Source organism: Thunnus maccoyii, chromosome 6 (genome assembly GCF_910596095.1).
Source record: "Thunnus maccoyii chromosome 6, fThuMac1.1, whole genome shotgun sequence".
NCBI lineage: Eukaryota > Metazoa > Chordata > Actinopteri > Scombriformes > Scombridae > Thunnus > Thunnus maccoyii.
In genome coordinates, this window is record NC_056538.1 from 5,608,004 (window position 1) to 5,634,795 (window position 26,792).

At 40.8% G+C, this 26,792-nt stretch overlaps 1 protein-coding gene across 1 annotated transcript in view; it reads right to left on the bottom strand.

The window, feature by feature from the left end:
- The window catches only part of LOC121898431 (endothelin-converting enzyme-like 1), a 46,336-nt gene extending 22,389 nt beyond the window's left edge, over positions 1–23,947 (bottom strand). Inside the window, exons 1-7 of the mRNA XM_042413486.1 lie at positions 23,865–23,947; positions 17,029–18,234; positions 15,713–15,781; positions 15,225–15,335; positions 15,043–15,135; positions 12,293–12,417; positions 1,288–1,510 (exon numbers count right to left, since the gene is read on the bottom strand). Coding sequence (XP_042269420.1) covers positions 1,288–1,510; positions 12,293–12,417; positions 15,043–15,135; positions 15,225–15,335; positions 15,713–15,781; positions 17,029–17,886 — 1,479 coding nt within the window. The 5' untranslated portion in view covers positions 17,887–18,234; positions 23,865–23,947. The remainder of the gene's footprint in view (positions 1–1,287; positions 1,511–12,292; positions 12,418–15,042; positions 15,136–15,224; positions 15,336–15,712; positions 15,782–17,028; positions 18,235–23,864) is intronic.
- Positions 23,948–26,792: the final 2,845 nt, after the last annotated feature.

Below are 26,792 nucleotides of genomic sequence, written 5' to 3' on the forward strand. Positions count from 1 at the left end.
TGTGGATTTTCCTCTTACTGTCTTTGACAGCTGTGTGGTTTCATTATAACTGAGATTCTTTTCCAACTATCTTTTAATGCAGTCACTGGAAATTGCAGATAAATTTCTCATTACTGTATTTTTTTTTTTTGGTTTAGTAAGTAGTGATGGAAACATCTTCATTAAATAAGTCATGACAGATCAGGCAGTTACAGCTTGACACGGTTCAATCTCACTGCAAAACTCCTGTTCAAAATTGGCTCTGTCCACTACAGTCTTTAAAATGTTGTATGAGTTGTTGTATGTGTTAAATCTCCCATGTAGTCAGTAAATTGTGTATTACATTGTTAAATGCTTTCAATAATAGGCTACAACAGTCAGTTCCTGTGAAATGTACCCCAGCTTCACTTTGGCAGACATAAAATCAGTACTTGTATCCAAGAATCTCCCAAAAATAACCAATAGATAGCACTGTTTGAATAATATAAACACTGAAGCACATACAGTGTATTAATAAACTTCAGTGTTGATGGTGTTATATTAGATTTGTTTCTGGCTTTAGAATATGACCAGATGCATTTCTTTTTTGGCTAACTTGCCAACTATAATTTGTTGTTATTTTTTAATCATTGTAGTTACATGTTCAGAAAGCCAGTTCATTTGCACTGATACAAGAGGAATCTCATGCAACAAAGTTGTGCTTCCTGACCCAAATCCAACGAATCCCAACAAAGTATTTAGCCTCTGGTCAGGTTCAGATCATTTGTAAAGCTCAGGGCTTCAGCTTGGTTTTGCGTTTGGTTATTTTCAAATGTAATTTATTGAGCAATTTCTCTCATTCTCTCCGACTGTGCCAATATCCATTTGAGTCATGTGTTGCATGTAGATATGCAATGCCCAGAAGAGGCAAAGAGAGTGTAGCCAATGTGTTGCATTAGCTGGCAAAAATAAAGCCACTGGTCAGTTTTGGGTCTCAGATTTGGCAGTACCAGTTGGGTTTTGGGGGATTAAGGTTTTAAAGACACAGACACAAGTCAGGTATGGGTCTTAGTTGTGGTCCTGTGCAGAACTATATGTGCAATTCACATTTTAATCTTTGAAATTTCAAAAGTTCACTTCAAATTTACTGGAGAGATGAGTGGAATTTAGCTACTGTTTAGTACAGTTAATGAATATTGGTAAAATGTTTTTTGAAAACGAGACAAAAATAAAGCTTTCATCCATCCATCCATCCATCCATTCATGTACCCATTATCCCTCTGTCCCAACAAGCAGCCATCACCACCACCTCTCCATCTCCACCCTTACCTTAGCTTTACTCTGTGAGGAGAAGTGCTGCTGGACGAACAGGGCTCCAAGGGCCATGCCAAAGTGTTTGTTGGCCTGGGTGAGGCAGAGCCTGCCCAGCTCCAGCTGCTGCTCAGTGCCGTCAATCTCCCGAGAAAACTCATGGATGGTGCTGCGGAAGGCCGTGGACAGATGTTCGCTGAGCGCTGCCACAATGCGCCACAGCATATAGTTATGTAGAACCCTAGGATGGAGGATATAAGAGGAATTGGTTAATTACCCTCATATTTTAAGATGCTGTTACTCATATGGGCTTTGTCCCAAAAAACTGGTTGTGTTTTGTTAACAAACAGCTCCACAGAGGATGATTAAATAAAGCACAAGAAAGGGCATCTGCTATAGTACAAAGCTAAAAGAACCCATCCTAGTGCTATACACAACCCTTTATGTTAGGCTGCAGCTCTCTTCCTCTTGTGTTCTCTTTAAGTTAAGTGACATCTACTGTGTCTAACTGTAATCTTGTTCCATCTGGCACAAACTTTCTGTTTTTCCATCTGCCCTCTGAGCCTCTTAAGAGCCAGAAAAGTAAGAAAGAAAACAAGAGCGAGACAGTGATGGAGAGCAAATAGTGAGGAGTCAAGAGGACCCAGCAGTTAGAGAGTGACTCCCTCCAATCCAGAGTGACTCACAGTGGAGAGGCAGCAGAGGGGTGAGCAAAATGTTGCGCAGGAGGAGAGAAAATGGATCATTCATTTATGTATTCAAGCTGTGTCTTCTCCCTCAGACGATAGAGTGCTGGTGTGTCCTCGTGCCCCCACTGGGTGCGCACATTTAATCTGCCCTGGGGGGACAAATGCCCCCCTCTCCCACTGTGAGGCTCCATATGAACCTGGAGGCATGTTGTTGTTGTTTCCTCCTGTTTTTTTTTTTTTTTTAATTTTTCCCTGTGCATGACAGATATTAAATCAAAAGCGCCTTGGCAACAGCACCCTGAAGGTCCCGCCAACAAAGCACTTGTGAAGTGAATTTAATTGACGGGAAAAGGGGAAAGAAGGCAGGGGGTGGGCTAAGGGAGAGGGAGGGTAAATAAATGAATGAGAGACTCAGGTGGTGTCCTTGATCATTAGTACCGTCAACTAATCAACATGTGTTACAGGTGTGGCTGTTTCGCTTGATTAGCTGATTTGTATTTCACTTATTTTGTTGTCAGCTGATTGGTGCAGAGGAATTGTTTGTATGGAAAGGTGTGAGTTTATGCATATACGTGTGTATGGCATATCCGTTTGGGAGTGTGTGCCCAGAAGTGCAGCTACATGTTTGGAAGTCATCTATATGATAATGGCAACACTGAAGCATTTCTCTGCTGATGTGTTGAGGAGTGGGGTGAGATGAGCAACGTTTTCCTTGAGGCAGCTTTGAAGAAAAGTAATGAGTGTAATCTCTTAGAGTAATCTAGTTGAGTAAAATGGCATAATCCACAATGAGGTTTTTAGTCATTAAAAAACAAACTCGGCAGTGTGCATTATTTTTCATAATCGTACAGGTCAGAGTGACTTCTAGTGACCGTTGTCTCTGAGAAGCAAAGTGGATGTTATGTTGTTTTAGTGTGTATAAACGGTGGAATGTATCTAAGTACATTTATTCAAATTTTTATAATTCTACTTCACTGCATTTTAGAGAGTATAAAATGCAGTGAAGTAGAATTTAGAAACTTTTTACTCTACTACATTTACCTCACAGCCCTAATTACTAGTTGCTTTATACAGTAACTTTTTACATGGAAACTGTATCAGAATCTTATAAAATATGATCCACTGTTATAAAGTACCCAATAGCATGTTAAATAGTTAGTAATTAGCTCCACTTCCACCAGAGGCAACATTAAAATGTTGCTTACATGTTAAGCATGACTGTGATCTTTTCCTAACCTTAAATAAGTGGTTCTTGTTGCCTAGAGCAAGTCTTAAATAAAAGACTTAAAATCTTAATGCAATACTCTTATGCTGTATGTTGGCTGAAGAATTATTGGTGGCTGTAGTCATTCCTCCTCTCCATATTGGCCATAAAGAGATCCCTTTGGAGGGCTATTACACTGTGAGAAATGGGGGACGAAATCCACAATTCTCCCTCTGTGCAAAAATTCATTCTTACGTTCAGCCGAAGATTGAGTTAGCAAACCAAGTTGGTATCTTCCAAAGTTATGCTTATTTTACTACAAAATTTCCTTTTTGTGTCAAAGGAATACATCTTTGGTAGCATGTTTGGTAGGTTTGCTAATGGGACAACAAACATACTTTTTGACTGCCAGTACGAAAATATCCACTTGATTTGGCTAACCCAAACTGCTAACGCCTCATGTTAGCTTCAACTGAACTTAAGAATTTATAGTTGCACATGACCGGTGTAGATTTTGTACCACATCTCTTAGTGTTGCCACTCTACAAAGGCATCACTCAATAGCCAGTATGGAGAGGAGGGATGATTACAGTGGCCAATACCTGTTTCAGTGTAATATGGCATGTAGAGTGTTGTGTTAAGATAGACTTGAAAAAAATTGGTACTTACAAATCATTTTTGTCATATGCATTTTGGAGGCCTAGATTAGGGGCACCAGATTTACTCACATGCACTGATGGTCTACGTCTATATTCTAGTTAACGGCACTGGCCATGACTTGCTCTTAAACCATGGCAAGAGGAATTTAAACAGTGAACATATATTTTTATAAATCATTGTTATTCCAATATTAAATTAATTAACATAATAGTCAAACTAAAACAACATATTAAACATACAAACAACAACATGTTCATTGAACTTGTAAAACTATGTTGCCCCCCCCTTGAGCAATACTGAGAAAAATCTGGCCCATGGTTTAACCTAACTAATGACTCCCACATTAAAACATTGTTCTTTAATACTATCTTTGTCAATCTTTTGATTAAATGTTTATTTACTGTTATAGTACCTAAAAGAAGCCGTAGTCTAGTAACAGCTGAAATGAGGAAACTTCCAGATATGAGTAGTAAAGAGTCACTTAACACCAGACTGAACAGCAGTATTTCACTGCCCTCTCTGGTTACAAGTTTCAACCTGTAACCACACCCAACAGTGATGTCACCGTGTACTCACAAACCCTGGAGTACACTTCTACATCACTGCAGCAAGGTGCAGTTACACCACTAGAGGTCAGCAAAAACCATTTCCACTGATGTTAAGTTGCTCTTTAAGGTGGAATAGTAATGAGGCTGCACAAAATGATGCACACCCTCTGACCAAGTATCAGGTTATTTAAAAATGTGAATCACCTAACAGTTTAGAGCTTACATCATGCTAGCATTTTGTGTTTATACTGTAATACTAATTAACTACTAACTTTCTTCTCACAGTTACTTGTCTATAATTAATTTGATGTGGGATCCAAATCTCCCTCTACATAAAAACTTCACTGAAAATGGCAACAAACGTTTTTCTAAACTTTTGAAACTTTGCATCACACGGTGATTAAAATGGACTCTTTCAAAACATGTAACATTGTATAACACCAATTTGTCTTTGGCTTCCTGGAAGCTTCCTACAGGGTCAAATCTCCCCACTCTTCCCTACACGGCCACACATGTATAGGTCAGCATGTGTTTTATGCAGTAATGGAGTCACAGTGGAGCTAAATGAAAGCACAGGGCCTGTAAGTGACAGTGCTGTACAGATCAAGCAGTAGGTCTTAATCACTGGAGGACTGAGTGAAGGCTCATTAGCTGAATGGATTTTAATGGGGCTAGTTAGGGAGATGAAAAGACACTGTCCCCGTGCACTGCATCAACACATTACCAAAGGTAATGACCCTGCAGGTAATGAGGGAAGGAGGGCCTCCTCTATTCCAAACTTCACTAGAATTACACGGTATTTTCAGACAAGGTAAGGAGAAAATTCTGTAGTTTGATCGTTTATATGTTAAATATTAAACTGGAAGTGGAATAATGGGAGATAAAACAGGAAGACTAAGCACACAAGCTTTGAAATGCATGTATTTTCAGCTCAGGTGGCCTTTATGGGAAGCAAACCTTGACTATAGTGCCATGAAATCCACTACTTGGTGAACCACTTCATCTGACAATACTTTACAACTACCTTCAGTGCGTATTTTTAAAAGCAGTGGACCGAGCAGGAAGTGAACCCTTGACTGCTGCCGTCTCACTTCTATGGGTTACTCATAAACACACATATATTGTACATAAAATCGCACAAAATAATACACTCTTCCGCTCAGAAGCCAGGGGACACTCCTTCAAATTGCATGGCCTAAAACAATACAAAAATAACACACACTAGCTTCCCATGCTCACACACATACCCCGGAGAGTGACGGATGAACGAAGGAGCAGACGGAGGGAGAGCGGCAGTGAGGGGAGAGTGTGTGTGAGAGAGACGCTGGTGTTGTCATTATGCTTTCCCCTTCATTGGAGGCCTGCTCATCTGGCTAATGGGATTGGCTGCAGTCACCGCAGTGCATAGGGACTGCACACACACACACACACATATGTATGCACACACACAGGGATGTAGAGAAAGAAAGAAAGAAGAAAAGATGTATTGAGAATGAGGAGATAGTGGTGTGACTGCTCTTGTCAGTAGACTTCTATGATGTGGAAGACATCAATGTGAAAACATGAAAGAAAAAACAATGAAGAGAAGGACTTGGTCAATAGATGTCTATACAGATGGGGGAGTGTGTATTGTCACTGATGGAGGGATTGTGAAATCGACAGAGAAAATGAGACTGCAATGGATAGACTGAGTTGTCAATAACAACTATAAACCAATGAGAGCCAAGAAGAGGGGAGGAGAATAGAAACGGTGCAAAGAAGGAAAATGTTGAGTAGTATAAGGAAGAGTCACAGAACAAAGCAACAAAGAAAAAATAGGAAAGGAATATGTGAAGAAGACAGCACAGTAGAAGGAAACATGATTCATTCAGATTTACACACCCACTCTGTCATCCTGTAACACACAGCTGTCTAACAGCTGTGTGTTCTCTTTACTTGTTTGTCACCTTTTCACCTCTCAGAGAAGACCTTCACACTGCTTCACCACTTTGACAAGAATCCAAACTTCCTTGTGTTTCTGTGTGTTTGCATCTGTATTCATAAGAATGTCAGCCTGTACCAACCTCTTCAACTGTGTTATATCTTCAAGTGTACTCTTGGAGTGTGTGTGTGTGTGTGTGTGTGTGTGTGTGTGTGTGTGTGTGTGTGTGTGTGTGTGTGTGTGTGTGTGTGTGTGACAGAATCCAGCAGAGTATAATAGAGTACAAAAAAGTTTTTCTGTGGTCCATTAGTGGCCTTGAGAGGAACAAAACCTCCTCTGCATCTGCTCCACTGGACAATGATAAAATGGGCCAACACCTCTGCCACGACCTCTGACTCCCACCATATGAAGCCAAACAATAGGACTGTGTGTGTATGTGTGTGTATGTGTGTGTGTGTGTGTGTGTGTGTGTGTTTGCTTTCTGGGCTCATACCGTCTTTGTTAGATGTGCAGGAGTGCTGTAAGAAATTAAAAATGGAATTATTCTGTAAGTTTTTTGCATGTTACATGATAACTGCAAGCCTTGTTCAGCTGGATTAGCATGTTTATCATTCTTGCTTTATCAAACACATGGTACTCATTCACTGGTACTGTAGCAAATATCAACCCTCCATATCCTACATTAAGGAAAATTAAAGAAATTGGACAGAAGTTCAAGTAATGCTTTCAAAGCAGACAGAGGTGTATTTAAGGAAATTCAAATATCCTGTGTTGACTGACCTTGAACACAACTGCCAAATATGAACAAAAGAGATGAATTATGTTATTTTAGTTGCCATTATGTCGTTCTATTTTTGGTTATGCTTGCAGCATGGCTCTAGGGATGGAAATGTTGGTTTGTTGGTGAGTCAGTCAACCGCTTTCATCCAGATTGAAATATTGGTATGAAATTTTGCACAGACATTCATGTTCCTAAGAGGATGTAGCCTAATAGCTTTGCTGATCCCCCAACTTATCATCTAGCACTGCCTGTAAATTGACATTTGTGGTTTTGACTAGTGAAATAATTCAACAAATAATGGATGGGTTGCCATGAAATTTGGTTCAGATATCATGTCCCACAGAGGATGAATTGTTATGTACTTTAGTAATCTCTTAACTTTTTGTCTCGCGCCACCATCAGGTCAATATTTTCATAATCTAATATGTTGCTTTATGACCAAATTCTTGAAAAACTAAAGACTTTCCCATCTACCTCTGTTGAACTTTGTGTTTTAACAATTAGCAAATGTTAGCATGCTGACATGCTAAACAAATATGATCAACACAGTAAACATTATACCTGCTAAAGAACAACACAAAGTATCGATAAAAGGAAAATGCAATAATAATAATTTCCAGACATTTTGTACAGATTTGTGCAACGTTTGGATGGAAACTTGACTGATATCAAAAATATAATACCATTATTAATATTGAAATTATGTATATTAGGTGGTTAACATATAATTCTATAATATATAGCTACCAAACAGAAGAATCAATAGAAGAAGACAGTATTTTATTTTTTTTGTCTTTTTTTTCTGACAGGATTTTACACAGTCAGGTTCAAATTCCTGGTGTTATCCCAGTGTGAGTGCTAACTTCAGTTTCTTGGTGTCTGTATTTATTTATGTGTATGTGACTTTTTGCTTGCAACAAGCTGTGTAACTGTCAAATAACAGTCAGCAGTGGAGAGACCCCTTGATGTGAGGAACCGGTGCATTTTTAAAGAAGTTCTCATAAGCTATGCTAATGAGCAACACCCCTCAGGAAATGGAATAGATCTATTCCTCCATTAGGATGTGTGACTCTGTGTGTGTGTGTGTATGTGTGTGTGTATGAACTAGCAATGCCAATCTTTGTTTAAACTGTGATAATGAACTTCCTGAGAAACAGAAACCTGCAGATGGACTGAAGGTGGGAGGTAGAGCTGCCGCAGATACAGCATTACCGCAGTAACGTAATCACGTCACGCCCACTGCAGAGTCAAGCTGATCGCCGCTTCACCACTGAGCGAGCGGCTCAAGTGATGGGACATTAGTTATTCTCTCAGGCTTTCCATAAAAAATGACGTGCCGTCTGAATGCCGACCAATATTCCTGCTGCAAAGTCGGCCTCATGCAGACAACACTGGAATAAAGATAAACATTTAGACTATAGAGGCTATAAAAACAGACTACTACAGGAATAAATGCATTTGAAAAGTTTAATTGGTCTGAATATAAGGCAGGTTTTTTTTTCCTGGAGATACATCTGAAAAAGTGGGGTTGTCTTATATTCGGGGTCTAGACAATTATGTGTTCACAACGTCAGTTCTTCTTTTTGAATGGATAAAATACCTATGTAAAATCGTCTCCTACATGGAGTGTTGCATTATGAGTTGTTTGTAGCATTAATGTTGCTAGGCTAGCGAGTGTCTTAAAGTCTGTTTGTAGTGAGCGTGTTAAGAGTCAGTCAGCTCTAAAAGTATTTGGTTAGTCCAGTTTAACCTGCAGGAGTTTTTGACGGCTTGTGTAATGTGTTTTTCTGCCATGGAGGAAATAAATTCATGACGAGTGAAAACGAGTCCAAAGCTTCTACCAACATCTCTGCTGCAGAAACGAATATGTCAAGCTGCCAAATACCACTGAGTCAGAAAGTTACAGACAGAGGCTAAAGAGTTCAAACCGTTACCTCCCACTGTCACTGTATAAAATAATGACGAATGAAATGAAATGACAAAAATGTAGATAAAAAATTACAACATTTTTGATAATTATAGATTATGATTTAAGAAAATAAAAAAAAGTTCAGCTTTTCAAAAGATTATGAGTTGGTAATTTTGATTTCCCAACAGTAAATAGTAACTTTTTGACTGTCTCCTTCATTTGACTAAGAAAGTCACAACCCATTATCTTATATTCATGACTTAGTATGTCATATGTTTGATTTAGTAGGTCAAAATGTAGCCTTACAGGCGAAACACTGGTGGCATATGACATACATCAAAACACCCACACCCTTTGTTTTCTATTTAAGCCTGTTCACCAGCTGTGCTGCTTGTCATCATTACAGGTTTAGGTTCATGAAGTCATCAGAATGCATCACTGTCCTATTTCCCAGCATTAGCTTTCGTCAACTCTTTAGAAAAGTAGCAATTTTATCATATTGCTCCCCATATTGGCACATGGCTAATGTACCTCGACTATTTTGTATGTATGATGTGTGACATGGCTGATTTGTTGTGCACTCTATTAATTAATACTTCTAAGTTTGACTTGGTAAGTCAAAAGTCCGTCTCATCATCTTAGAATTTTGATTTACAAAGTCATGATTTTGACGTATTTTTTGTCATTTCTGACATTTCATCACTTTTTTCTCTGGCAGAAATGGGCTTCCGTACATCTGAGGTCACCAATGTGAAAAATAAACTAGTGCACTTTAAAAGATGTATTTACTTTTCTTAACTTTCTTTGCAATTTTACAAACTGCAGATCTTAGAGTATTATTTACTTAATCATGTATTTGTTTATTGTCATCTTAGCTTGTTATTTTTAACCAACAGTGCAAACTCAGACAAGTTTACTTTTATAGTCATAAGCTGAAAATATGACAGGGATTTGATTCCACAACTCAGAAAAGAGAAGTTAATTTAAACTTTCAGACTGTAGCTCCACACTGAGGCCCAAATCAGCCAATCTTTATAACTGACTGAGCGAATGAGTGATAAAAGAGAGAGAAGACAGGATGTCAGATAGACACAGGTGGAGGATGATGGGAACAAAAGACAGGGAGAGAGAGGATGATTGAATCATAGTGTAGAATCTATTACAAAAGCCATCAGGGGGGATGGACAGACAGCTCAAAGAGAAGATTGATAAACAACACAGATGAGACAGAGCATCAAACCTAGCTTCTGCAACCTGAGGAGAAGTGAACCTGGGCTAATGGATTTGACAGCAGCAATGGTAACCATTACAAAGAAGATTATAGATCCCTTAATGATATGACCCTCATTCAATGAGTATGCATGTTGCAGTGCTGTGATTAAAAACTGCATTTCACAAAGAAGGGAGAGCAGGAGGAGGCCAGATAAAAAGAGATCAAGAACAGTACATGTGGTAGAAAATATGATATGGAAGAGATGTAACACTGTTGGGAGCTGAGCTAAATCACTGCAGAAAAGATCCTATCGTTTGTTGTGGCTGATACAATGAAACAGTGTGAAACACTGAAGAAGTTAGAATTGAAAAATAACCCTTATATCTTGTAAAAATGCAAATGGAGAAGGAAAATAACCAAAAGCTAGCATAAAGGAATAAAATCCTTCTTAAGTAATGGCCAAGAACAATTCTGCAAGGGTTAGGGTTACTGACTGATTGAAATAGGTTTATGTTAAGCACTGGAGGAGGAAAAGTTCATGTACTGTGTCAGTAATACTGCTCACCACCTTACCAAGGCACTGGGGTAATGGTGATTATTTTTAACTAAGCTACATTGTGTGTCATTGAATCAAAATTGGTATTTACTTTATAGCATGAGGGAAGATTGCTTTGCAGCACAGCAATTCTTCCAGAAGAAGTGAAGCTAAAGCATTATATCCTTTGTGATAGGTAGGAATCAGTTCGCCACCCACACTTCTGATTTCTGCAATTGAGGTTAAAATGTTGCCCCTAGCAACTGCTACCTAAGCTTCCATGTCAACTGAAAATGATGTTTGTGGGATGGATTTGTCAGTCGCTACTCATTGCTTAGGCCAAAACAATAAAACACTTCCCCCTCTTAGTGATGCATTGGCTAACATGAACACAGCGCAATGCTAGATGAGGTAGCAGTGAGGTTTCTGGGAAATGTGGTCATTCTGAGAAACACTTGTTCTGACTCATATTGTGGCTCAACGGCTATAGCTAGCTCAACGCCCATACAGCTGAACAAATACCTGCTCCCATTAATCAATCCTATCATATAGTTTTTAAATGCATTAATGGATTACTTAATCTGAGAGCTGTCTCAGTAAAATTGACTCAAATTTGAATTTTTGTTGATTTGGCAACGTCATCCAGCTCTGATAAGGTGAATTTGCTGTGTTTTGATTGATTCATTGTTCACATAACTTTTGTATGGTTGATCAACACTTCGCCAGGGTTGCCCGTGAAGCCCCTGACCTGCATAAAATCTAGCAGCATACAACAAAAATAGTGACAGAAGGCAATAAAATGACCAACATTGAATGTAGCCATAATGTCATGAACTGGCGAGTCATGAAATTACCAAAATATCTGAATAGGTTATGCGGCTATACAGACAGACATGTATCCAGTCTCAGACATAAATGACAAGCAAGTAATGTAACCGCCAGTCATGCAGCCAGTCAGCCATGCATGAGGGCTGAATGCTGTTGTGTATTTGTGTAGAGCACAGTGACTATTGGCGAGCTGTCAGTGGCTGTAACACACATCCTGACGTGTAGCAGCCCTCTAAGGCCTCCCCTGGAGTCTGTCAAGAGGAAGAGGGGAAAAGAATGCGTGTGTGTGTGTGTGTGTGTGTTTCTGTTCATGTGTGTCTGACTGAGTCTGCAGGTGGTAGGAAGGTGTGGGTGTAGATCAATAATAATCAGCTGCAGTAGAACTGGAAGTTCACCCAACAGTGACTCACCTCCAACAAACACACTCAAATGTGCACACAAATACATGCACAGCAGCACTCAAAAACCAATCCATACACCTCGTGACACTGCGTTGTAGCCCAGACTACAGTGACAGCCCTAAACCAAAGGCAATACACACACACACACACACACACACACACACAAACACACAGAACAACCTCAAACAAAAGCGCTTACTCACGCTCGAAAAGTACCAACTCAAAAATGCATACGTCTAATTTCATCGATTTTCCATACACCTCTGCGCCCTCATCTTTCTCTCCCCTCTCCTCTCCACACCCCTAACCCTCTGCCCGTTCTCTTGTTCTTTACCTCTTTGAAGTGTTCTTGATGATGTCAGAGACTTTCTGTATGTAGTCGGTGGCGAGCACCACGATCTCCTCGTCTTCTGAGAAGTTGTCGTGGAAGATTCTGTCCAGCAAGCGTTTCCAATGAAGCTGTGGTGAGACGGGGAATGATACTATGTTAGATTTTAAAAACATCATGCAGGTTATCTTCTAATACAACAAACAAACAAGATATTTCTATTCTATGCAATTATGTTTTTTTTAATTGTTAAATACACAATAGTTTTACCTGTCCAGGTTTTTAAAAAGCTAGTGAAATGAAACTATTTGAGAAGGCACTCTATCTCAGAACTCACTCAGATAAACTGTGACAAGGGATTGTGACTAGACACTACTTTACTTTAAAGGATAAAGCCTGGATTATTATATTTTTTTCTTTCCTATGAAAAGACCAAAATCAACAGTGTGCTGGCCCATTTCTCAATACTTAATGACTTCTCTGCCCTGTCTGTGGCTCTCAGCTTTAATTCCTCTTTGTCTGTTTTCCTCTATTTCTTCTATTCTTTGTCTAGCTGTTTTTCCTAAGGTTAAAGCTTTAAAAATGAGTCACAAATATAGTTTCATTTTTGAAAATAACATTTTTGAAAAGAGCTGGGCACTGTAGCTTTTAGCAAATGTTACTAAAACAGGAGTAAATTGTGCATTTGTTAGGGACTATTTTGAGCTGTGGATTAATACACGTTTGTTGTTTTCGTGAGTATTTACAGCAGCAGGACAGCGTGTGTGGGATTGAATCAAAATAAACTACAGTCATGCTGAATCATAATGAAGGAACATGTCACCCAGTGCAACAGTGGAGCTCTACGGCACAGAGGACTTTGGATACATAAACAATACGTGTTAGGATCAATTAAGTGTTGGTTTTGGTCTTTTTCATAGAATTTGTTAGCAAGCAGAAAATATAGAATATCACCTGACATATGCTGAAACAGTATGTCACTCTGCATAAATTGTAAGCATAATATCATTCGTGAAGTCAAACTCATGATATAAAGTCAAATTCTGCTACTGATGCTGGCAACACTTAACATTAAAGACATTGCACACACACATTGCACTTGACAAACACACACAGGTGTTGTCACATTGTCTGATCAGACATCAGCATACAACCTGTGCAGAGATCTAATTAGCCCAAATATATGACACCTATGTGGCTGCGCAGAGCCTGCAACTGTACTTCACTATATCTGCTTCAGATGCTAACCAGTTATAGTCCTGTCACTGTATTGTCTGTACTGTGTGTGTGTGTGTGTGTGTGTGTGGCTCTACAGTAAATACAGAATATCACCAACTTTATCCTTTAAAGGTGTTTTTGCTCATTCAGTTTATATGTTATATGGCATAGTCATTATACTGTATGTGTTGCCCTGACATATACACATATTCTTTTGTTCTGGATAAGACTCATCAGAAATACCATCATTTCAAATGTGAGTAGTAACATAGCTGTTCTAAGAGATTTTTAATGAAAAAAAAAAAAAATTTAAATAGAATTTTTTCCAATACAGCACAAATATCTGTAACTGTATATATGAATGGATAGGAACATGTTGATAGGACATTCTGAGCCTTAGTAATGTCAAAAAATGTATTGATAATGCCAAATGAACAGAATACAGTGCTGCGTTTGCTCCTCATCACTTCAGGTTTACACACAGTAATGGATGCAGATGTAAAGAGATTGACTGGGTTACTTTAACTGGAGAAAAAGTTAGAAATTTGATGATTATAAACCAAGTTCTCAAGTATTAATCCTTTTTTCCTCTGATTTCAAAGTGAATTTACTAATTCTTATCCTTCACAGATATATTTTTGCTGAATTTACACAGTGTGGATAATGTCTGTGTGTTCTGGTTTGACAAAGTTATGATTTTGAGATTAAAGGGTACGAATCTTCATGCAAATTGCGTCCCTTATGTGCAAAGGATTAAAGAAAAACCACCAGGGGTTTTACATGGGTTGCATTTGTACTCCAGATCCAATTTAAATCAAATAATTAGCAGCAGCGCAGTGAGGCTGTTTAGCAGTATTCTGTCTTTCTCCGGTTGAAACTTCAACCTGTAATCTGCTACTTTCCATGTCCTCCTTTTTCTTGTCAGTGTCTCTTTTACCCCTTTCATTCACATTCACATGTTTAAACATGTTTCCTTTTCTTTCTTTTTTTTTTTTTTTTGGCTGGGTGGCTAAAAATCAGACTCTTTATCTTTTCTCTTCCTTCCATTCCTCATCCATCCCTCCCTCAGCCATGAAACATCATGAGGATTCTCTGTCAGTGTTCCTGCTGCTTCAGGGGAGAGCCTCCTCCTCCTTCTTCTTCTCTCTCTCTCCCTCCCTCTGTTATCTCCAGTGTCTTCCTGTCTCCTCTTCCCTCCCTCAATCATTTCCAGCACCCCCCCCATGTCTCCTCATTTTCTCCTTTTCTCTCTACCTACTTCTTTCATTTCGTCCCTCAATCTCCCCGTCTACCCCTGCAGGGCGGACAGCTTTTGTATGTCACTTAGGCCTCAATATATGTGTGTGTGCGTGCGTAGAGCTCCACCACTCCCTCCCTCCCATAACACACACTCACACCCTCCCCTACCGCGCTCGCCACACTACTTAAAATGCTCAGTTGGAGTTCAAATCTTAACCCATCACGTCTGCTTCCACTAAAAATGGATGTGCTCGTACTTGTAAATGAAGTGTGTGTGAGTGTGTGCGTGCAGTACTCACATCAGGAGCGATTCGCTGTAGATGCCTGAGGGTGATGCGGTTATACATGGTGCTGATGTCCTTTCTTTGGTCATCATATTCTGACACAGTGATCTGGAGAGAGGAGATTTTACTCAACACTGCACACACACACACACACACACACGCATGCACATGTGCACATAAACACGCAATCAGCTCACGTTGGCCAGACGCGTCTCCAGCTCTATAATTTCCTTGGACTTCTGCGTGGCATCTTGAGCTCCCAGCATGCTCAGCAAGCGCTCCATCAGGGCCTTGTACGCCGCCAAGATCTGAGAGGCACAATGACATCAGCACTAATAGACAGGAGGCGACATCATCAGTAATGACCGGTGACAGGGTGACATGTGGCAAAGTGGACAGGATAACAAAAGCACAGCGGGTGACAGAGGAAAACAGGTGGATTGATGAAGACGAATCAATGGGACAGACGGAGGAAGGGAGGAGTGAGAGCAAAGAGAGGGAAGAAAAGGATGATATAGGAAAGAAAGGGAGAGCATGGATGGAAGGATAGATGTAGTAAAACAGGAAGTGAGAGAAGAAGGGAGGAAAAAGAGGAAAATGTGGAGAAAATGATGATGGGAAGGAGGGAAAGAATGGGAGGAGTGAGGTTGAGAGAAGTGAGGGAAGGAGTCAAAGAAGTGTTTACCTTCACACTGTCCTCGTCCTGTCCCAGGTAGAGGCTTCTTTCAGGCAGTGTGAGCCCCTCCTGATCAATCTGCGCGCACACACACACACACACACACAGAGAGAGAGAGAGAAAGAGAGAGAGAGAGAGAGAGAGAGAGACAAAGGCGCTTATTAAATATTTTCTGGTATGTGATCACATATGTTGTGCTAAGCTGCCAGCAGATGGACTTTCGAAGGTTATTTAATATTATAATAATCGACAATAAGGCCATTAATTACAAGCCATTAAACATATGCTAAATATATGAATTAATCATTACATTGAATTACTAAATCATATCCACACTTAGATTCATTTTGTGTGTCAAGCTGATTTTCGTCTAATGGGTTGAGAACATACTCAGGATTTTTAAGCTAAACAAAACAACTATAAAGGCCATTTGATTATCTGAAAAAAAACACTGTCACAAAGCTGAAAGCAGGGCTGTTTTTATCAACTCATTGAAAATTGACATACATTTTCGTTTTCACAGGCCAGCGACAATACTGGATGTTTGTCCTTGACAACAGTTAGTGGTCTGTTAGTGAGAAAACCTGTAATTAAACTGCTTCTAAGATAAAATATTCTAAACTCATTTACTAGCTTTTTTCTGGAGCTTTCAATCACATCTCACAAGCTTTTTCAACAAATGGAACTGGCTAAGGTATCATAACCATACACTGTATATAAAGATGGACGTATCGAGATGTGACGTTACCCATTGGTTTGCACTGGAGCTGGTTTGAAGCTCAAAGTTGCAGCCTATGGTCGGAGCCAGGACCTCCATATAAGGAGTGCGGGGCGTTGCCTTTCACTGTCCGGAAACACACCCGGCTACCTTGGATGAGTGCTGCACGTGAGCTAATTTTAGCTACTTTAGCTTAATTATGCTAACATGGCAGGTATCTTAATCAAGTAACATTAAACTTATATTGCGACAATAGTCTGACTCAGTGCGAGTCCTTGAGCCAGGGAGAGCAGCAGGTGAGCCAACTGTCAATCACAGCTGTCAAATAAATGCCCACACAGCAGACATCAAAGCTTCTATAAGTCTTCAAATCTTATTAACAGAGCAATAATTTCCAAAATGACTACCAGCCCACTTAGGGCCCAAATTTAGCGATTGAGACCAGAATGACTCATTAAAAAAATGATTGGATCACTGAAAGAAGACTGTGAGATACGGTCAAAAGCTCCAGAAAAGCCAGAAAGAGAACCTTGAGTTTAGAATATTTTCCCTCAGATATGTGTTTTGGAAGGTTAATAAACAACATAAACACATGTCATATTCTCACCCTGATGGCGTTTCTGGAGGAGTTTTTGTCATCCACATTGACAGTGAGGGAGAAGAACACTGCGGTGCTGTACACCCCCTGGGTCCTGTACAGCAGCTCGTTGAAGTCCGGCCTCTGTGGAGCACCCTCCCTCTCCCACCCAGCAGCACTGGGAGGAGCCCATACCAGGTCCCATCCCCCACAGCTGTCTATCACCTCCGTCATGGGGTCGGAGCCCAACTTGTCGATCTCCTGGATGTTGATGCACGATCGGTAGAACTCCTTGACCTTGCGCTCTGCTGAGTTGGGCCCGGGCCTCCGTATTGGCTCCAGCAGGAGGCGCTGTAGTTTCTCCTCATTGTGCTCCCCTATGGCAGTGATGATGCCATAGCTGAGTTTGTCCTCAGGGATGCCATGGCGCCTCAGCCAGCCGCCACAGGCGAAGGAGTAGAAGTCCTGGCAGGGCTGGATGGTTGGGTCAATATTGGACTGAACGAAGCGTGCCGCCCGCAGCAGGGAGCGTTTGCGTTGGCAGTCCTGTCGGCACTGTGGGTCCTGCTGGGCATCCAGGGAAATGTATTTGAGTGCCAGCATGCTGCCCAAAATGACGCACATGCCTGCTGCAAAGACCAGAGCCGAAAGGAGGCAGATCTCCCTCCGACTCCATCGGGGAAGCCCGCCGCTGCTGCTGGTGCTGCTTTGATCTTTGTTTCGACCGTTTGACCAGGTCCCTCCCCGGTTACGCCCCATATGACGATCCAGACTGCCCCCCAGGTGAAGAGTCATACCATTGCTGAGGATATCACTGCTGTAGCGACCACCGTATTTCACTTCCTGGAACTCATCATAGTGGGCAGTTAGCGAGTACGTCTTCTCCATGGCAATGGACTGTTATGAATGAGGCATCAATAGCAGAAGGCTGCGAGGAGAAAAAGGGACTAAAAAGAACTTATTTCTGTGTTCAGAGTACCACCATGACTGTTCCTCCTGAGACAAAGGGAGGGCACGGACTGCAGGGCAAAACACTGATGTGATGTCAAAGCCCCGTTGGCCTTCTTCAGGCAAAGTCGCCTTTGTTCTTTTCAAATCAAAAGCCGGCAGGGTGAGGGGCTCCCATTCTGCATGAGGACTCTCTTGGGTCCTGCTCTTTCTCTCTCATCCTCTTTCTCTCTGCTCCTTTTCCATTTGTTCTCTTCTCCTCCCTCTCTCCAACCAGTTACAGGTCACCTGTCGATAAAAATAGAAATGAGATAGGAGAGGGCTGTAAGACGAGCGAGAGATAGGAAATTGAATCCACGATTACAACGGCACAGAGTGACAAAAGAGTGTCTGTTGTGACACATTTCCCTACTTTGTCTTGTTCTGTTGTTTGTTGGCTAAAGCTGTTGGATTGATTGGTGATAGTCATCCCTCAGGGAGACAACATGCCCGGGTGACTCACAGCTTTGGATGGATCAATGGAGACAAGAGCAAAGAGTTGAGCATCAGCTGGGCATGGAGAGGTGTAGCCATAACTTAGTGTGTGTCACTCCAAAATTGATCTAGAACTTTTTATTATTACAGAAAGATAGGAGGGGATTTATGTCTTCTGTCTCACCACACTGAAAACACACACACACACACGCACACACACCAACTGATCCTCTATGGAGATTCTGACGGAATAACAACCTATCACACTACAAACAGATGCCAAAATTTAAATCACATTTGCGTGTTTCCCTTTAAACTGAGGTTAAATACATTTTTCAACACAAAGGCCTTACAACACACTGCATTCACAGCATGTACGCAGATTTGTGTGATGCAGCACAGACAAACACACCCACATCCAAAATATTTTATAGCTGTTTGCTACCGCTGATATATTCTACATAATGCCTGTAGGCAATATCATAAGCCTTTAGACAGAGAGACTGACTGATAAATTGTTTTTTGGATGCTGTCCCAATGTGAGTTTGCAAGCCCTTCTGTGTGGCTGCGTGTGTGCGTGCGTGCGTGTGTGTGTGTGTTTTTTCAGTGGCTCAGCCAGTGAACTTGCTGAGAGCTGTGAAGGCGATCTGTGAAAATTGATCCCTGTTATCTCCTCTGAGAATAGTAAACTTCAGCACTGATGTCTTTAACGAGCTTCCCCTCGCCTTATGGGAGTGCTGTATGTAGATAAGAGGGAGAGAAGACAGAAGCAAAAGAAAGAGAAGTTTAGTGTTTTACAGGTAAACAGGGGGATGGGAAGTAGTGTGTCTCATCTTGTGAGAAGATGGATGGATGGTGAGTGGATTAAAGTGTTATTTTTTAAGTGAGGAGAGGAAGGGTTGGTACTATAGAAAGAATTTAGGGAAAAGCGTCTATGGGTAAAGTTCCCATCCACCACTGCAGAGATCTGAAGTTCCATTGTTGATGATATTGCATTCTAATAAACACAATTGAGTGTGACCACTGGTGGGAAGCCAGCATGGGCTACTGTCGTGATCCAGTGTCCCTATAAATGTTCAGCGCATGATTTACAATCAGTGCTTTGTACTCTTTTAGCAAAGTGGAAAGTAGAACTCAAATGAAACTTTCTGTGGAGCCACAAGGGTCTGCCGCGTGACATAAATGTCATCATCGTCATTTATGACGGCTAAAAACTGTGCGCCTACAAGGCCTTTGACTGCACATATGTTCAGTACATCCACATATGCACACATCAAATGTGGTGTTTAGAGAACCATGTGTGCTGTCTGTCTCTGCGTGAGTCTTGGAGGGTCTGGTGTGAGTGGCGGATGTGAATGTAGCATGTGCGACTCATGTGCAATGTAAGTGTTTTTGTTGCCTTACCTTAACCTCAGTTGGCATGCACTGATCTGATCTGACAGATTGGTATTGGAGGAGATACCGACCTTATTAAGTGGATCAGATATCCACCAGACGTGACCAATCCACAATTAATACAATTTTTCTTTGTCAATGTCATTGGAAAATTCTGTATTTTTGCTATGAGTCACATTTATTCAGTCACAGCAGGCTGCCGACTCAGCTTTTAGTGCCACAACAAACCCTGACCTCATGTTCCTTTAGATAAAAATGATTGCAATGAGAGACAGTCAGATCATTGTATCCTTAGTTGTCATGAGAGGTTATTGTAGAAGTAAATAATATTAAAAAAAAATGCTGTATTCAGTCTCCAAAAATGAATGCAACCCTGATTTTTGCAGAATTATCCAATATCGACATTCTGTCTGACAACAGAGTTGCCACATCACTGCACTTGCGACTCCTACTGGTTGGTCGGAGCGCCTGTACAGTGGAGGGATAACTGAAGGGATAGCACGAACCTCCGACGTTTTATATTCTCTTGTTGAAAAGAAGCGGCTGGTGGCACCATGTGTCATGGAAATTGCACAGCTGTCTACACCCTCCTCATGCCAGCAGCAGAGTTAGCAGTGATACGACGTGCAGTGCAGTTCTGGGGGAGTTGGGCATTCCAAAGGGGCAGAAAATGGGGAGGAAAGAAAGGTTGAAAATCAAGGATAGTGTGTCTCTGTGAGTTGTCATTATCCATCTAACGTATCATCCATCAATCCTTTGCCTTGTTACACACACGCACACACACACACACACACACACACACACACACACACACACACACAAACAAACGCATATACACGCTATCAGACACATGCTGTATTTCTGAAACTGTATCCAGTCACTATCAGCTTCTTGCACTTCATGCATGAGCATATATTGTTTCCATATAATTAATTATAATGTAAATAATATTGAATTACTGTTCAGAAATACGTGCATTCTCTCATCACAGCTTCTCTCCTCTCTGTTTTTCAAACGCACACTCTCTCGTGTCATAACTCTTTAAGCATTATAATAAATTATGGCACACGTGCACAAACACACACACACACACTGTCACACTCTGAGTGGACAACCAGTGTATGGCTAATGGATTGGATCTTGTGGGTACCATCACAGGGAAAGGCATGTGTGATGAATGGCTATTTACCGAACATGACAGGGCTTAATATCTGAGGGTTATACTAATACTGCTGCACACACACTCACACTCACACTCACTAACTCACACACACACACTGCACATGCATTGACACTTAAAATGCATCAACAACACACCCCTGGTGATACATGGCGCCTTGTCAGTTGTCAAACATTTCCCATACATCTTTCGAGCAACAGACAATTGTTCCCTTATTGCAGTGGTTCTCAAAGTGTGGTCCAGGGACCTCCAGGGGGAACCAGCGGCACAAATAGTCCTATTAAATCCAAATGAACTACAGTATATTTAAAGGAACGGCACACTTGGAAAGCTGTATAGACTCTTTGCTTGCATCTTGAACCAGTAATAATAAATCCTCAAAGAAGATCAATATGTAATCAATAAGTGGGGGCCAATGTGAGGTCAGGGTCACATCGCTGTTACGGGGACTCTGTAGATGGATCACAGCTCTGCTTGCATAAATGTTGGAGGTCCAATCAAAAATCAGCCATATACACAACTGGACCTCAAACATACAGTAAAAGTAGTTGTGGTGTGGGTTGATTGATTCAGCAATATTACAAATAAAAGTGAATAGTTGACTGATGTAGATTTGTTTCCCAAAAAACACTCAAATTCTTTGAAAGTTCCTAATATGGGCAACAGACTTGCAGCGCTTTGGGAGTTCCAGGCTTTGGTGCTTTGGCAGTTAACACATCAACACATTAACATTGCTCCCCATAGTCTGATAAAAGCAGCCAGATTTGAAAGTAGTGAGATGTAAAGTCACCAGGGGTTAACAGTTGTTGCAAAGTTTCAAGCGATTGCCAGAGGACACATTACAAAGACCATAAAAAATAGCTGTTAATAGTAACTCTGTCAGTATAATTTACTGTTGAATCAATAGACACAAAAACCTTTTCCACCCTCTGGTCTGTAACCAGATACGTAACCTGCTAAACCCTCACCATGCATCCCCTGCAGTTTAACTACACAGGAAGCATATGGATAATGTATTAAACCCTTCATCTGCTACAGTAGGTGTCTTCCTCAAAAATGCATCACAACAATGTCCATTATACTGTGAATGTTACTGTCGGTTTCCAGACAGCCTTCACCGCTAACATTAATTCCCTGAGAGCAAACTTTTCTCTCTCCGCTGCAGTTTGTGATGATATTTGGTGGCACCCAGAAATAAGAGCTTAGTGGGAACTCTCTGCTTTTATCTCCTCTCAGGCAAGTTACGTCACCTGAAAGCCCCTCTATAAATGGGTTTATTATCCCCTAATCAAAATGGTCACAGAGCCTGCCCCAAAAGCTTCACGGCACTCAGAGGGTTCAGAGTGGGAGTCAGCCCCCTCCAGCCTTATCACCGGTCGCCAGAGGCTGCAGTAGAGTGCTACGGTGCGTTTGTATGGACTACAGATTTGAACACACAGCTAAAAGGTCCTATATAGTACCAGGAGATACTTTTTTAGGCTTGAGCCAGAGCAGAACCCCTTTGTGTAAAAACTGTTGGGTTATGAAATGTACAACATCAGAAATATCAAAAGACCCCTTTGAGGAGCAGACTTTATTCTTCTCTTCAGTTTTATTACAGAAAAACAGAAGAGAAAGATCTCTCTGTACCTCTTATTGTCTCTGACTATCAGACTCTCTGACACGCACACATACAGCGCTCTGATACTGTAACTCCATTAACCTTAATGACTCACAAACCTCCTTTTTGGAGACAGATATATGCCGAAAATATCTCTGTATTTTTTACTTTAACCTCTCCACGCCTACGTGGGTAAACCTTTCCCTTCTGGGATAATTGGGTATTAGTATCTAAACTCTACTGTATAATAATATTCTACCTGTATTCTAAATGTTTATATTTTATTCAAATAAAGGCTACTTTATGGGTTGTGTTTTATGCCGAATGAAATAATACGGTATACATTTGTGAAAAGTCTTGAGTCATGTTTTATGAGCTGTGTCAGTTTCCTGATAAGCAAAGAAGCGTTCAGTTGCTATAATTTCAAACGGGATTCTTTATAGGTGAGAACAGCGCGTCTCAAAGCGGCGGACAGACCAGTAAAACTGATGAATAATACGGAGGGCGGCGATGTCATACAGTAGCTACTACAGAGGGCGACTAGTTATCTATTCAAACTTTCGGGCGACGCAAAAACTCTCGTGTGCGTAAAAACGCAAAGACAGAGTATAAATACCAGGTAGTCCTACATTCATATATTTTTGATTAAATTCAGTTTTTGCTCATGATGAATCCAAAAGATAATTTTGACCTGGTGGACACGACCTCAAGAGCAGAAAAGAACAGTGAAACCTTATCATATGATGAAACATACACCCAACTCACGCATTAAGCTCACATAAAGACACACAATCCTCACTTGAAAAAGTACAGCCAGTCAATCAAAGTCATATCTTGCCCGACAGACCGGCTCAGTATCCACCCATATATCTTTTATTCTTCCTCTTTCAGCCTTCACAACCACAACATGTGCGTCTCATCACTGGCCATCCAAACTTCCACACATGTCCCGACGGACACCGCCAAGAAACAACTAATAACCCATGTGCGTAAAAAATGAATGGACGGCTCTCATGTAAGTGTCCGCTGTGTTAGAGCAACCGCCTCCACTCCACTGATAGGAACTGATTGTAAGACGTGATTCACAAGTTAGGTTTTTGGCACTGTTTGCCATAATTACAAAAAACAAATTATAAAAAAAAGTGGAATTACAATGAGCACCCGTGCCATAACCTGATGGCTGGTGGAAGACCAGCTTGCCCCTCCAGTGAGCCCATTAGAGGTTTAGAAAGCACCGGAGTGATGAAAACTTGTGCAAAAAGACCTTACCTGTGGTGAGTGAATCAAAATCCCCCGAGGGAACGTGAAAGTGTCTTTTCTCTGTATGTGTAGGTGGATGAGATCCGCTCCACTGAAGGTCCGAGTGGATTAACCGGTACCCTCCGGAGATCGGCACACACCGGGATCTGCACAGCTTTCTGCCGCTGCAGCTCACAGCCTCAGATGTATGGAGGAGAGAGAGAGGGAGAGGGGGGAGGAGAGGAGAGGGAACGAGAGAGAAAGGAGGGGGGGTCCGTCATTAACAAGGTTGCGCACACACAGTCATACAAGTAGAACAGATGATTATTCTTATGTCTACGAGTTGTGTTTTTAAATCCTCTCTGTCATTTGTTTTATATTTGCATAATTTTGGGAGTGATTATAGCTAAATGTATACATATATTTATTTTTTACTATTTTGACCTGCCTATTTCAACCTAACATGATTCTCTTTTGGAAGAAGATTGACTTTTGATGGTCATTTCAGCGTCAATCCACATGAAGAAATCCCACTCATGGACATTTACACATATTTCCAATTACATTAAAAGACACAAGTTAAATTTATCCACATAGTGAAAAAAAATCTCGCTGTATCCCAAAGTCACCCTCAACTTCACACCAGCCAAAAGCAAATATACTGTACCTACATCCAGGGAGGACATGATTAACTGAAGAGACATCTGAATTGTTATAGAGCCAGTTACATCCACAGTACATTAAAGCTATTAGTCCTCTGTTAATGATTAGAAAATGTGTCAAAGAAGCAGATCTGCATTGAATTTATACAATCCCACCAGCTCACAGAGAGAGAACATCAACTCATTCTCAAAGAGTGAGTCTATTCCACTGATTGATATTATTGGGCTTCAACATTTTATGGCATTACCACATCAGAAGGTCTATTTTAATAAATCCTCCAGTCTAAACAACTGCTAAACATTAGCTATGGAAACATTAATCTCCATGTAGCCTCAAAGTCACACAAACCAAACTAATCAAACCAAAAGGTCGACTAATATTATTATGCAAATGAGCTGAGTAACTAACTGGCCATTTCATTACCCCGATTGTTCACTGAGAGGAAAAGCTCATAACGGGAAGAGTGTTGGTTGATGTTGGTGGCTGTAACCAGAAATAGAACAACAAAGTATTTTTTTGTTTGCTCTAAAAAGTTGAGTTTTTTAACCTTTTGTTTGTTGACTCAGTAACAAAATAGAAAACTGCTCAACAAAAGGTACCAATTTTCAAAATTGCACTGATTACCAACATTACAGTCTATGCTTCAATAAAATGACACACAACAATACATGATAATACAAAATGCTGAAGAACATTAGTTAAACAATGGTTTCTACTGTAAGTGCATCATGGTTCAAAGCAAATGTAGACACAGAACAGGCTGAATTACTGAAATCTTTGGTAAATGAACAGGAAACAAAATCCAACAGGCTGTGGCAGGTAGGCAATAGGCGGTAGAAACAGAAAAGAGGCAGAAATGGCTGTGGGGCTAATGGGAAAGGGAGTGTGCAAGGAAGACTAAGGTCAGGTGACTGGCAAAGGCAGGACGCTATGAGGGCAACAGGTGTAATGAGGTCTGGAGAGGTCCATTAATATGAATGGGAATAGAAACAGGACACATGTCATCATGACAAAGTGATAAATGAGTATTTTTGGTTAATGCAAACTGTACCGTAACCTTCAACTTATATGTTTATATATTAAAGCTGTACTAATCAATATTTCTATATTAACAGTAGGTCAAAAGATTATATTTAATGCGTCGTAGTGATGAACTCACAGAGAATTATCAAGCTCACTTCCCTTCAGCTCTATGAAGTGTTTTAGCGTCTTTCAGCTCATTATTTTGGTTTTTACTGTCTGCAACTTTACTGTTTTGGTTCAATCTCACAGTTCTCATCAGCGTTGTTTCCAGCAGAGGCAGATAGCTCTTTTCAATACAGAAGTTCTAATAAACCCACTGTACACTGGAGACACATTTTTATCAGGAGATGGTGGAGACCAAAATAGAGTGAAAAGGAAAGTTAATACTAAGCTCGCATTCTTCATGTGGCCAGAATCCCGACTCTAAATGAATGCTAATGTTACTCAATGTCTGCTGGACGTGTGGATAATGGTTTGCTAACACTTTAGCCATAACCACTTTAAAAAGTGCTTGTTGCACTGCCTCCAAGTGGCCAAAAAATTCTATTAATGCAGGTTTAACTATTGTGAGGTGATTAGATATTTTTATGTAATTCAGACAATCTGGTGGGATATTTATATTTAATAAGAGGCAACAACTCAGTCTAGAGTATAATTAACCTTGCCTGGTCCAGTGAGTTAGGTTAGAAATGTAGTCCCTCAAGCCCACTGATACTGAGGATGTGTTATTCCATAAATGTTAGGTTGAGGTTGTAGCCTAGGTCAAAGACACATGATGCAGTTAGATCACTTCACCTTTTAATTCACAAATTGCAGTTTAAGGCTCACACTGTTTACAGTACCTCAGTATATGCCATCACACACATTTATCATCAAAGTGAAGTTTGAACATATGTAGCTTTTGAACATTCAAACCCCCTCACACTTTAATCATTACTTCGTGATAATCACTGTCTGTTTGCCCACTTTTTCCATTTACCTCGAGTGTTTCATTCCTTCCTCCTATGGATGTGATTTCCTCAGTTAATTTACCTTTAGCTAGGGGCACTTTTATCCCACTTTCCCCGGCAGGTCGTGGGCTCATTTTGCTAACAGGTAACAACAGTGAGGGAAACGAGGCAAAGCAGGCACACTGGCCTATAATCCGGCTCAGTGAAGCAGTGGATTTGGGTTCAGCTGTCAGCCCGCACAGAAGCAGGACACTTGGTAAAATTATATGCCACAACACTCGCGGCCTACAGACCCAGAATTATAACGAGTGCCCCAGCAGAC